This window comes from Letharia lupina (genome assembly GCF_014066315.1).
Source record: "Letharia lupina isolate WasteWater1 chromosome Unknown contig_8, whole genome shotgun sequence".
NCBI classification, from domain to species: Eukaryota; Fungi; Ascomycota; class Lecanoromycetes; order Lecanorales; family Parmeliaceae; genus Letharia; species Letharia lupina.
The window spans coordinates 1,273,817-1,285,940 of NW_023502977.1; the positions used below are offsets into that span (position 1 = coordinate 1,273,817).

A 12,124-nucleotide genomic window follows, 5' to 3' on the forward strand; every position below is an offset into this window, starting at 1 on the left:
TAGCCTTCAGTCCTTTTTCACATTTGGTGGACTGAGGCAATATTCTAAAAAAGTACCTTACGAAGGATGGTAGTGGAGGCTACAGTAAGCGTGACGGGCGGGCCAAAAATAGATAACCCGCCGTGACTAGGTACTGACTAGGCAAAGTATTTTAGGTATTTTACTATTTTCTGCACATCGTCGACCTAGGTAGCCAACTTTCTTCCACCCCACTACCACCCCACTACCACCCAAATAACAACAATAATAATAATACTACACTGATGACCAAGGCTACACACTTCCAGTTGGCACAAGTAACAAGCACAAGTACAAGCGAAATGCTTGGTGACATAGATAGGATAATTATGCTTTCCTAATTATGGCTGTGTTGGATGATGTGCCTATTTATTTACGTGCTGACTTGCTGCGCTTTTACCTTCAGGACTACATATGATGATACTGATGACCCATCTACCTTGTCCTTGTCCTTGTCCTCGTCCTCGTCTCCGTCCTCCTCCTCCTTCTCCTCTCGACAATCATCCATGACCTTCCCGCTCTACCTTTCCTCTTGATCATAAGTGTTCCAGCTCATGCTGGATATATACACTCAGCAGCCTGTCCTTTCCACTCCTGTCTCCTCCCCCACCCAAAGCTCTGATCTCCTTTTCTAGCTTGACAAGATGGCGACGTCCGCCTTAGAGCTCTCGCATGCTATTGATCTTTTCCTCCACAAAGACCGCACTTCATATTTCGATACTGATGCAACAGAGTCTGTCACATCGCAAGAGACTACTGCACTTCCTCCCTTACTCCCATCTTTCCATTGGGACCTGCAAACAACATGCAAGCCAATGCTTCCCGCCTTTCAATACATCTCTCACAAGCTCTATCTACGCGAACTTTCCGTCGCTCTCATCATTTCCGATCACGAACCCCACGTTATACCGGTGTGGCCTCTCCCACGGAGATCCCAGCTCATATTCGCCAAGATCATCCGCAAAGCATGCAGGAAGTTCAGCCTAGAGCCCAGCTGGTTGACAGCGGTCGCTTCAGTCTCTAACAAATGCCTACCAAAGGTCTTTGAAGCGTACCAGCCAGACTCATATATCGTACGGAGGTCTATCGTTCAGAACGATATCATATTCAGCGACGAAGGCCTCACCTTGCTAAGCATGGACAATATCTACACATTCAAGCAGTTGCTCTGCACTCTTTCCAAGCCAGATTGGGTCGCAAATTCCCGTGACGTGTGCCTCTCTTCCTGTGTCCATCTGCTACAGCGAATCAACGAAGTCTACACAGATCCAAAATTGTCAAGAGGGTATTTAGCACGAGTGTACAAAGAAGTGGAGTTTAAGCAAAAAGCGTTTGAGGAAGTGACTTCTGCATTCTCCACAAATTACTGCACAGCAAGCATTAGAGATGTCACGATGCTTGAACCGGACTACACTGCTTTGACGGACATGGCTCTTGACTGGGAAAGCGATGACGATGGAGACGCTGCCGAACTACCAGACACATCCACCACCCGCGATCACAGCAGTGACTCCGATCAGATAATCAGCCCAATAGCAACAGTCGACCTAAGCACGCTCGACTCATGGGAAACGGATACACCCCCGCCAGCCGATATGATCAGTCCTCTAGAAAGAGTCAGATACCCAACCATCCGAAGACCATCCTCAGTGCGCGAATCCCTCGTCGACCCCATGGCGCCGTGGTCCTTTCCCATACCTCCACCCTTACGATCTCTAAAGAGCCGACGGGCGATAGAGAGACAGAACGCCGAGCTGCCCGCGCCTGCTTCGGCACCTTTGCGACGGGCGTCCGAGGGTGACTCGCAGCCGCCTTCGAAACCGACGGATTCCTGGAGTTCGTCGGAGGTCATGCAAAGTCCATTGGGATGGTTGGAGAGTTGGAGCACCAATGCGCCCAGTCTCCTTTGCCAAAACTGCCACGATACCATCAATTTTGACGTGGGAAGGAGGTTTACGCTTGCTTGAGCATATACCAAGTGACCATACGTCGTTGCGAGAGAAGAAGGCCCTACGAGAGACGCTAGACGATGTGTACGATCACTGTGATTTGATATGAGGAGTGTTGCAAAAGGACTGGAGATCTAATGGTTTTTTTTTCTGTATATAAACTCCAAAAAATATAGGTTGAATGTTGTATCGATATCATGATCTGGTATTTGAGAATGTCCAAGTGGTGAACGGTGGCCAAACTCTCATCGACTCTACTGAAAAATAAAGGCTAGATTTAAGTACTCACAAACTACTTTTCGTCTTCTCCGCCCGCTCAAGCCATTCCCTAACCATCCCGTTGACTTCCACCGGCTTCTGCCACAAAGCCCAATGGCTAGCCTCCACCTCCTTCCTCGTCAAATCCGGAACAAATCGCTCCATACCGTCAGACAAACTCGGTGGCAATGCTGCATCGTTGGTCGCCTGGATGAACAAGACCGGTATATCGACAGTCTTCTTCTCAAGTCTGTGGACAATATTTAGTACACAACCACCCCAACGCAGGATCCGCGATGGATGCCTGGGTATGCCTGAACGCTTACTGAAGCTCGTCCTGGAAATTCTGCTCTCGGTTCCTGTACCAGCACACTCCACACTTCTCAGCAACCCGTCACACCTCCACACCTCAACTGGAAAACTCACGAGTCCCTCGCATCCCATGCCTCTCATACTCCGCCGCGTAGAACTCCAACAGCTCCTTCCCCACCAACGGCGTCCTATTCAACCTCGGCAGATTCTCATACAGAGGTCCCTCCGTGTGACTGAAGCCGGCCTCTCCGTCCGGTCCTTGACCCCCGTAGACGGAATTCAGAAACTGCTCGATTTGCGCCTTGGACCTGATGCGTTCTTCGACCTCGCCGCTCGCGAGATGCAGTTGATATCCCCAGTTCGGCATGCGCGTTCGCACCATGGTCTCAAGGGGCGTGTATGTCTTGCTGGGGGGCCAGTAGGGCGTGCAGACGGCGAAGAGGCGCGAGACGAGTTTGGGGTGCCAGAGTGCGGTTCGGTAGGCGATGGCTCCTCCCTTTTCATTTACAGTGAGCCAAAAGCACCTTCCGTACCAGAACGTTACAGACAGGCGGACTCACCCAATCATGCCCTCCCAGGATGATGGTCTCACAGCCCAACTGCTTAGCTAACTCCATGATGTCATCAGCAGCGCGCTTGAAGCTGTAGTAAGCCATGTCCGATGCTTGGTTGATTTGGGGGGCGTCGGTGCGGCCGAATCCCATGAGGTCGGGACAGACGACTCTGTAGCCCTGCCCTAGGAGCATAGGAATTTGGTTGCGCCAGCCGATGGAGAGGTCGGGCCACCCACTGGATTGAAATCCCGCAATCAGTATTGCCTATTCTAGTGGATTCGTCAAGCCTTGGAATATGCTTCGCGAGTAAGATCTCCCAAGGCATGTCTCTTGACTCAAGATGTCGTCCGAACGAGGGAACATGAACTCCGAAAGTACTTACTGAACCTTTCCACGCAGTCAGTCGGCTGTTCGGGGAATGGCAGAGTAACAAAATTCAATAATACCAAGAAGATGGTCGCTTTATATCCCGCCGAGGGGCTGCCGAGGAGGTAGTCTGCAGACGTTGGGTCAATTGGATAAATCAGCGTATGTAGTTGTCGAGCTGACATACGGTAGTTGCTGCCATTGAGTTGAGCGTAGCAATGGCTTACTCTGGGGTCGTCGATTGGGTCAATAGAATCCATGGTAAGTTTGGTTTCAAATGAGAACAGTGAAATGCCCGTGCAATGATAAGTCCGGGAAACACTTGAGAGATGCTTTTGGTTCGAAGACAAGAACAGAGGAACCCCGCCCCACCTCAGAAAACAACCGAGGCAAAGGATTCGGAGCGATCAAAGTTCCTCTTTTTTTGAATTATGAAAACCCCTTGGCATTGAAATCTTCGAGCATGAGATCATCCGTAGTTATATCATACGTATCAACACAAGCAAGGTTGCCCCTCCACCCCCCCTCCCCCATAGTAGCCTTTTACCTTTCATCTCCCTATGCACAAGTGTTCCTCAATTCCATGTCTTCAATCTATACAGGTCGCGTGGAAGTTGCTAGGAAAATAATCAGTAGATCACTGTATCTTCCTCTCCTTCAAGCACCTCTTCCCCGTTATCTCCAAGATCCTTTACGGCCTCAGGTGGCTCAGCAGGCGTTTCTCTGTCTCCAGACTCCATTGAAGCAACAGTATCGTTCATATTAGTATCTTCAGATATTTGGGGACTGGAATGCTGTTCTCCGTTAGTAGCAGCACCCACCGTGTCCACCGCCCGAGCATCCTCTTCTTTGGTCTCAGAAGGATCTGCGCCGTCATTGGTTGGTGGCGGGGCTTCGTCGCTCGTGACTGCGTTATCGATGTCCCACTGCTTAGCCTCTCTTTCGATGAACTCTTCCGCTTCTTCGACCTGGGCTTTGATCTTCTCTTCGTCGCCTGGCGACAGCTCCCACGGCTTGTAGTACTATGAGTATAGAGGATTAGAGCAGAACTCATTATCATCTTTGACTTGTAAAACTTACAAGCATAGGCTCAGCTCTTGTACGTAGAAAGTGTGCTCGGGCCAGCATATTTGAATGCCGTATTTGCATCTGTTAGCGCGCCAGCATACCGTTAGAAAAGAAAATTCCCCACACTATTGCGCGAAACTTACAGATTGTTTGTCAAACTTCTTCTGCTCTCCCCGGCGCACCACCAAGAGAGCCTCCAGCTTCTGCTTCTTCTTCTCGTCCTGTTCTTCCGCCTGTAGCTTTAGCTTGGCCTGCTGCTTCTTCTCAATGTCCGTGCGGCGCTTTTGTGCTGTGGATGATGAGCTCTGGGATAACGTGCCGAGCAGAGCGCCAAACAGTCTTTGCCCGCGTTTGCGTTCCTCCATCTGTCCGCTCCTTCGTCGTTCTGATTGCGGGTTTGTCATGGTGTCTGGTCTGCTTCCATTTGTGTCATAATGGCCGAGTCGGGGCCTTTTTGAGTGGTCATCTGAGAACGAGGATTGTCTTCGTTTGAGAGCTGCTGGTGGGGAGGGGGTTTGCTCGGACTCTGGTAGAATGACCGCCGAAGCAACAGCTCTGTAAGTAGACGTGATTAGTACGACTTTCGTCGAGTGAAAATCCAACATGAGCTTACACTGGTGCTTCCGCCATGATATAGGAGCGTTGGAAAATCCTGCGTTGAGTTGTGTGATGTAGTAGCAAATGGAATGATTTCAACGAGCCTTGAAGGACTTGGAAATTCACAGCTTCATGAAATAGGGCTGATCGCCTCGGATATATTTCCGAACATATCTTCCGACTAGAAAGCTAGAACATCGCTGACAAATCTGCACTTGACGCTTTTCCATCCTTCTTTCCTTTCCACAACCACTTCTACACATACCAAAGCACCTCACAGCGAGAACTCCTCGAGTTCCGCCAAGATGTCTCGCCATCATCCGTAAGTCTTGCTCGTCCGCTTCTGTCATACTTCAAATGTTGACAGCCAGCACAGCGATCTAGTAATGTGCCGCAAGCAACCCGGCATAGCAATCGGTCGTCTCTGCGATAAATGTGACGGCAAATGCCCCGTTTGCGATAGCTACGTTCGCCCTACAACACTCGTCCGTATCTGCGACGAATGCTCCTTTGGCAATTACCAGAATAAGTGCGTGGTATGCGGCGGAGAGGTAAGCCTCCTATTTCCATATCTTGCTTGGAGGGACAGAGGCTAATGGAGATGTGGGAACAGGGCATCTCTGACGCATTCTACTGCTTCGAATGTACCAGACTGGAGAAGGACAGGGATGGGTGTCCGAAGATTATCAACCTGGGCAGCTCAAGGACCGATCTGTTCTACCAGAAAAAGAACTTTAGGAATCATTGATAGGGTCATGTTGCTAAACCACCATCGGAGCCAGATTTGAGGCGGAGAGAGGAGTGATGGACAACATGGATTCGAGCTCTGTCCCTGGCTCTGGACCACGAAGGATGGAAAGGGTAGAAATCTGCATCATATCATTGTCATTGCTTCCGCCTTCTAGGCCTTGGTTGACGATCGGATTCCTGCGCTTAGCGAAGGTGGAAAAGGATGGTATATTGCTTCCGTGCAACGGACGACGGTGTCCCTATGGGAACCCTCTGTCGCCGCATTTTGAAGGCGATCTTGTCCAACAGCTCAGGAAGTCAGAGACCGATAGTTGTGTGTCTGTTCAGGCGATGGATATGGAACTTTGTGCTAGAAGTCGACATTACTCTCAAAGAGGACTCATGGTTAGGGTTGATCAAGGTGGAGGAGGTAGAAGGAACAATTAGATCACCCATGGTGAATTAAGCTCCATATTTCAACAAAGCTGCGGGTATCTTGCATGCTCTGAACTGACTTCCGAAAGCCAAAATACACAATGAAGGGTCTATGCCATCATACATCTGTAACCACGTTCGACCACATCTAAAGATAGCTAACTTTTACTCCCATTCCTACTGTCCTCTTGACCTTGTCCCATCCCGCACCTGTCAGTCTACCGAGCCTATTTTTGACATCGCGCCGGCTGAATGCCACTATCAAGCCTATCAGGAAGAGCACGAATCGAAGCAGAGACATTGGATTCTGAGACATTTGTTCTGTCATGTTCTTGATCAGCTGCTGGAGAGCAGATAAGACTGCAGCGCTGCGCTTGTAGATACTGCTATTCCTGGTTGGCTTTCCGGTCGATTTTATTGGTGGTGAGCGGGAAGTTGTGGGTTGTACAGCTTTGGCGGGCTTTGAGTTAGCTTTTGAAGGTACTGGCTGGAATCTAGGAGCATCTAGTGGAGCGCGAGGTTTGTCAATGCCATAATCCTGCTCGCCATCTGACCTGTGACGAGTTACTGATGGTTCCTGCCGTAGTGTCTCCATACTATCCGGCCTCGTCTCCTCGACCGGCAAGGGTTCTTGCTCGGTCAGCTCGTCTTGTTGGGGCAAAGCGTCTTCGAAGTGATCTTGACCCTTGCTATCCTCGTCCTCAAGGGTTCGCAATGTTTGTAACAATTGTTCGCGAACTTCCTCGTCTAGGACCTCACTCAAGTTGATGAAGTCGCGGGCGTAGTTCCACTCTCCTGTGCGAGGCAGCACGTGAAGGGTGAAGAGTTCTATGATCCTTACTCGAGCAATCAGATCTCGCGGAGTATCTGTTCCACCGCTTTGAGAGATATGACCATCATGCGGAGCATAGGAGTGATTCAAAGCTTTGAATTGATCGGTCAAGTCAAGGCTCGGGTGGCTCGATGCGGAAAGGTATGACTCGAGGTGTCGTTGATTGCCCGCCTGTGTGGTAGATTGGGCTAGTAGAAGCGATGCTAGATTATAGACCACGTCTGCATCGACATTTCCCTCCATACCACCATAACCTATGTCAACAACCTCATCCCATATTGTCCCCTCTTGAGCCTTGGCGACAAGGTTCCTCCATTCTCTGCCTCCAAATTCTGTCTTCCCATTGTCCGGGCCTAACTCGGCAACAGCGTTGAGCAAGCTAAGATAGAAACTCCACACCTTGATCCTCAATCTTGGGCTTGCTCTAGCGATTGGGGCGACATTAGCCGTCGCTTCGTCGTTGGGTGCACCATCCTGGGGGTGGGGAACAGTGATCAGTGGCTCAATGCTTGACAGAGCTTCGGCAAATCTGCGAGTTACGAAAAGAGCCTCGGCCTGTTTATACACCTTTGATATCTCTGATTTGGCTTTGCGTGGTGAGGATATTGAGCCGACTGAAGAGCCAAGGAGTCGGGATGTCGATAGCGCTTCCCCTGTAGGGTCTACGAGCGCTGTAGATGACCCATTCATTCTATTGCGTGGTGGTCTGGGTCACTGGAAAAGGTCGATGCCCACAAAGAACTGGGCAGTCAAAAAGGCCGCCAACAGAGTATAACAAACTGAAGGAGGCTGGGTGTAAGAAAGACAGGGATTTTTAGCGGACGGTTGTGGCGCCGATCTGATTAGATTAGATCTCTATTACTCGTACTTACATATAATCGACCCCATAAACTTAGCGTTCTATTTCTTCCGTGACATAAAATCAAGCATTACTCATACAGATCACCTGTCTTGGAATATTGAAGTCACTTTGACGCTTTGGTATCGGTGAAGTTTTCGGGAAAATGCATTGGTGGGAGTCCAACGTGTCTGCACATGAAACGAGGAGCGCTCTTTCTAAAACAATCAACACAAACACTGTCTGGATGCGCGCATCAATGTTGTTTTGCTAAGTCGCATTGATTTATCACCACCCCAATTTTCTTTGGTATTGCAATTACGACTCTGATATCACAGAAAGTATGGACGTCACTGGCCATACTTTCCAGAGCCAGCTCTTCTCTATCCTGGGAGCTATCTCACGTGCCCATTTCGTTTCCTTTGATCTCGAACTGTCAGGCATACCCAGCAAACAGTTCAAGTCTAAGCCTACAGGGCAGAGTGAAGATGGAAAGCAAACGCTTCAGCAAAGATACAAAGAGATTAAGGCCGCCGCTGAGCGGTACCATGTCCTGCAATTGGGCTTGACGTGCGTGGAAGAGGATAGAGATCGAGGTACGCTTAAGAGGGAAATGTGGAATGTTGATAGGGCCTAATCGACTCTAGGGGTCTATATTGCGCGTCCATATAACTTCTATTTAAATCCCGTGCCGGACAAGAAGTTAAATGTTGAGCGGGACTTTTCATATCAGAGTGGTGGTAGGACATCCCACAGCGTCGAAAGACGGTTGGCTGACGAGCCCAGCTGTGGAGTTCCTTCTTGGACATGGATTTCGCATGGAGGCTCCGTTTCTGGAAGGCGTACCGTATTTCTCGAGAGAAGAAGAGGCAGCGTCGAGAGCCGCTGAGGTTGCGAAGCGGGACAGGAATAGTTTTGCGGACATTTTCATCCGGGATGAGGACACCGAGTCGCTGGAATTCATTCAGAGGGTGAGGCAAGAGGTCACGGACTGGCGGAATCGCAGTACAGTAAGGTCTCTGCTCCAATCATAATTCCAAGAGTTCTTCACTTACGTACTTCCTAGCCTGAGCCTTCTTACCTGAACATCGCCCCAATCAATTCGGCCGCGGTAGGCTACAACGGCAGGGGCCTCAATGGATACCAAAAACGTCTAGTCCACCAGCTCGTCCGCGCCGAATTCCCAGATGTCGTTTCCCTCTCGAAGCAAGACCTCGTACAGTTGGTTCCTTTCGACCAAAAACGTGAAGATGCTCAGCTACAGCGAAAGATTGCGTGGTTCGAAAATAACCTAACACGCCAGGTAGGGATGAGGTGGCTTGCGGAGGCTATGTGCCCAGATGTCGACCAGGTCCTCCCCAAAGAAAGTGTGCCGCCGTTTGCCTCTAGCAATCTCGCAGTGTTAGCAACCTCGACGTATCCGCCCATGGATATGACGGATGAGGAACGAGAAGCTCATATCCTTCGATTTGCCGAGCTTTGTAAGACACTCAAGGACAAGCGGACCGTTCTCGTTGGACACAACCTGTTCTTGGACTTGATATACTTTTACACTTTCTTTTTCGGTCCACTACCTGATCGAGTGGAGGGTTTCCAAAAGACTATCGCACAACTATTCCCACTCGTGTTCGACACCAAATACCTTGCGGACAAGATCAACGACAATTCTCCTCTCTACAAGTCGTCTCTTCAGGAAATAGACCAGGAGCTTTCCAAGCTTCCCGTTCCGATCATAGGTATGAACTTTAAACGCGTCCTTGAGGGCCTTCTTGAACTAGATATACTGACTGTTGGATACAGAAACGCCACTTGGGCACAGCAAATATCTCTCGGACTCCCCGTTCCACGAAGCAGGCTTTGATAGCTTCACAACAGCTAAAGTGCTCATCCGCCTTTCTGCCAGAATCGAAGGAGGGGCGAAAGGAGACGAGTCACCATCATCAGAGGAGGAAATATACTACTCAGCATCAGAAGATGGCAACCTCCCTTCCGATCTAAATGACTTGCTAACCCGGAAATCGATCTCGGACGAAGATGCCTTGAAGCGGCGAAAGCAGATTGCTCGGGTGTTTCAGAAACGCGCCGCGATAAAGACTCCAGCAGAAACGCAGGCCGCGATAGAAACTCCAGCAGAAACGCAAGACGCATTGGATAGGCAAGCTGCGCTCTTCAGACACTTAGGCCTTGACGATCAGGAGTCCCGGTCAGAAACCCAAACGAACAATCGTCCACTGATGTCGAATAATCCATACGCACTCCTTGAGGATTTAAGTCTCAACAGCGATGTAGAGCTCAATTCTGCACACGTGGTTGCAGCTTCCATCCCTGTGGTGCACACCATGATGCCTGCTGGAGGCAGTTCTTTCTGGATTCGGTATGGCAATAAACTACGCGTCAATGGTACGGTGGAGGAGGTCTGCGTCATCAAGTGAATGGATGAATTCGAGAGTAGGCCCTAGTGGTTTGTTTTGAGAAGACGAATCTCCCTTACCCTGGCAGCTATCACGTGTCGTTCGGCACAAAAATCATCTGTCAATAGAATAGAACTATCTTGCGACCCACACACAGTCAGTATTCCTAGCCCTTATCTCTCGCGCGAAACACCCACCTAGGAATGTCTCCATGCAATTCTATGTATGTGCTTCGTAACTCGAGCAGCCTTCCTAGTCTGTCAATAGAATTCTCCTTAGTTGGCCTTCATATCTCAATTAGAAGTGGTTCCTTCCCTCTACCAAGCTCTGCTTCACTCGGATCCAAACATCCAATGGCGGGGATTTTCGGCATTTCTCTGCCTCTCAAGATCTTGGTGAGGCTTCCTTAACCCTCAGTGGACAGATGACACAGCTGCAGACTAGATTCCCTCGTGCTGCATGTCCATGTCCCAAAATGATGCTACGTCGTTGTAAAAAGAGTATCCTCCTATCGGCCAGTCAGCTGCAGAGTCCACTCCAATTTCCGCTCGTCGAATTACTTCTCTGAGATACTCCCCAACATCCGCCTGCCTAAAACACACAATGCCCGTTGGCTCAAGCCTTCTTGCCTCAGCTGTCGATCTTGCTGTGACACCGAAACCCTATACGTCCATAAGCTACGTTCCTCTATCACAACCTCGGGATGGCACCACAATTCACTCACTAGAGGCGTATCATCCATTCCTAACACTACAACTCCTTGATGCTCCGGGCAATCCTCGCTCCACCTTCCCACGTGGGCTTTCACGATGTTTCCTCCGTACTATATTTCGAATTAGTAGAAATTAATAATTTGACTTGATTATAATTACAAGGAATGGCATCACGCCGTTCTGTTTCACCCATAGCTGAGATAATTGTTAGCCAGAATGCGTTTGCCACGGGGTGACCGAGCCAACCTTGTAGCGAGCATGCGGTGCTATAACATTCAGAGATGTAATATGGAGCCGAAACTTTCCAGTCTTAGTGAACTTGCCTACCCCGAGATGATTAGAACGATTTGCACCGATATAACTGATCCACTACTCTACATACCTAAGCAGGTTCCGACCGAAAGCAAATTCTCACGCGCGACACACGTAGAAAGATTTGCTAGATACTCCGAGCAGTAGTAGACTCGGTCCTGATTTCCAAGTCTGAAGATCATGCGTGTCTGGTCTGTGGAGGGGTTCGAATCCGCTGGGGCGATGAGGTTCTTGATGGAGGGGCCCATGTAATTCGCTAGTTTCGAGAAGAGGGTTTGAGTCTCGGTTTCTGTCAGAGCACGCATCGTGAGGTTGAGCTGAGAGTCTGAGAGGCTATTGAAGGTACGTCTAGAATCCGGATGGAGGACAGGTTGCTTTTTGCAGGCACCGAAAAAAGGTAGAATGGGAATGGTTTTCCTCGTGCAGGAGAAAATGTCGGCACCGTACTCGTAGTGCGGGCGAGGCGCGCCTGCCGCTTTAAGCGCAATGTATAAGATTACTTGTACCTCTGTAGGCTTTTGGAGAGTAGCCACTGCAACGTGAACTTTCTGACTACTGCGACGTTGGCTTTCGGAGCAGAATAGAAAAGACTTTAAGAAAGAAGTCACTGCGAATATGTTAGCGAGTATATGTGCATGCGTGAAATAATTTAACGTGTGTGTGTGTGTATCATGTCTCCACCACCTGCCAATGCCCACTTGCGCAAGCGGAAAAGAGACTCTGATATATCGT

General features: G+C 49.6%; 8 protein-coding genes across 8 annotated transcripts; 3 read left to right on the forward strand and 5 right to left on the reverse strand.

Annotated features, from left to right (window-relative positions):
* Positions 1 to 662: 662 nt before the first annotated feature.
* On the forward strand, positions 663 to 1,985 carry HO133_010182 (uncharacterized protein; the record flags this gene model as incomplete). Its single annotated transcript, XM_037301037.1, has 1 exon — positions 663 to 1,985. The coding sequence occupies one exon, from the start codon at positions 663 to 665 to the stop codon at positions 1,983 to 1,985; it is 1,323 nt and encodes a 440-aa protein (XP_037153854.1).
* A 267-nt stretch (positions 1,986 to 2,252) lies between these two features.
* HO133_010183 (uncharacterized protein) lies at positions 2,253 to 3,717 on the reverse strand (the record flags this gene model as incomplete). Its single annotated transcript, XM_037301038.1, has 4 exons — positions 2,253 to 2,475; positions 2,681 to 3,033; positions 3,098 to 3,268; positions 3,685 to 3,717. 4 exons carry the CDS (start codon positions 3,715 to 3,717, stop codon positions 2,253 to 2,255), a joined length of 780 nt encoding a protein of 259 aa, XP_037153855.1.
* Positions 3,718 to 4,086: 369 nt separating this feature from the next.
* Positions 4,087 to 4,585, reverse strand: HO133_010184 (uncharacterized protein; the record flags this gene model as incomplete). The annotated part of the gene is made up of 2 exons (XM_037301039.1): positions 4,087 to 4,479; positions 4,538 to 4,585. The coding sequence occupies 2 exons, from the start codon at positions 4,583 to 4,585 to the stop codon at positions 4,087 to 4,089; spliced, it is 441 nt and encodes a 146-aa protein (XP_037153856.1).
* Positions 4,586 to 4,650: 65 nt separating this feature from the next.
* On the reverse strand, positions 4,651 to 5,155 carry HO133_010185 (uncharacterized protein; the record flags this gene model as incomplete). The annotated part of the gene is made up of 2 exons (XM_037301040.1): positions 4,651 to 5,080; positions 5,139 to 5,155. The coding sequence occupies 2 exons, from the start codon at positions 5,153 to 5,155 to the stop codon at positions 4,651 to 4,653; spliced, it is 447 nt and encodes a 148-aa protein (XP_037153857.1).
* A 272-nt stretch (positions 5,156 to 5,427) lies between these two features.
* On the forward strand, positions 5,428 to 5,870 carry HO133_010186 (uncharacterized protein; the record flags this gene model as incomplete). The annotated part of the gene is made up of 3 exons (XM_037301041.1): positions 5,428 to 5,444; positions 5,499 to 5,673; positions 5,736 to 5,870. 3 exons carry the CDS (start codon positions 5,428 to 5,430, stop codon positions 5,868 to 5,870), a joined length of 327 nt encoding a protein of 108 aa, XP_037153858.1.
* A 564-nt stretch (positions 5,871 to 6,434) lies between these two features.
* HO133_010187 (uncharacterized protein) lies at positions 6,435 to 7,808 on the reverse strand (the record flags this gene model as incomplete). The annotated part of the gene is made up of 1 exon (XM_037301042.1): positions 6,435 to 7,808. One exon carries the CDS (start codon positions 7,806 to 7,808, stop codon positions 6,435 to 6,437), a length of 1,374 nt encoding a protein of 457 aa, XP_037153859.1.
* A 491-nt stretch (positions 7,809 to 8,299) lies between these two features.
* On the forward strand, positions 8,300 to 10,388 carry HO133_010188 (uncharacterized protein; the record flags this gene model as incomplete). Its single annotated transcript, XM_037301043.1, has 5 exons — positions 8,300 to 8,552; positions 8,604 to 8,696; positions 8,743 to 8,966; positions 9,023 to 9,692; positions 9,757 to 10,388. The coding sequence occupies 5 exons, from the start codon at positions 8,300 to 8,302 to the stop codon at positions 10,386 to 10,388; spliced, it is 1,872 nt and encodes a 623-aa protein (XP_037153860.1).
* Positions 10,389 to 10,848: 460 nt separating this feature from the next.
* Positions 10,849 to 11,697, reverse strand: HO133_010189 (uncharacterized protein; the record flags this gene model as incomplete). Its single annotated transcript, XM_037301044.1, has 6 exons — positions 10,849 to 10,875; positions 10,928 to 11,029; positions 11,092 to 11,190; positions 11,240 to 11,275; positions 11,327 to 11,403; positions 11,463 to 11,697. The coding sequence occupies 6 exons, from the start codon at positions 11,695 to 11,697 to the stop codon at positions 10,849 to 10,851; spliced, it is 576 nt and encodes a 191-aa protein (XP_037153861.1).
* Between the last annotated feature and the right edge of the window lie 427 nt (positions 11,698 to 12,124).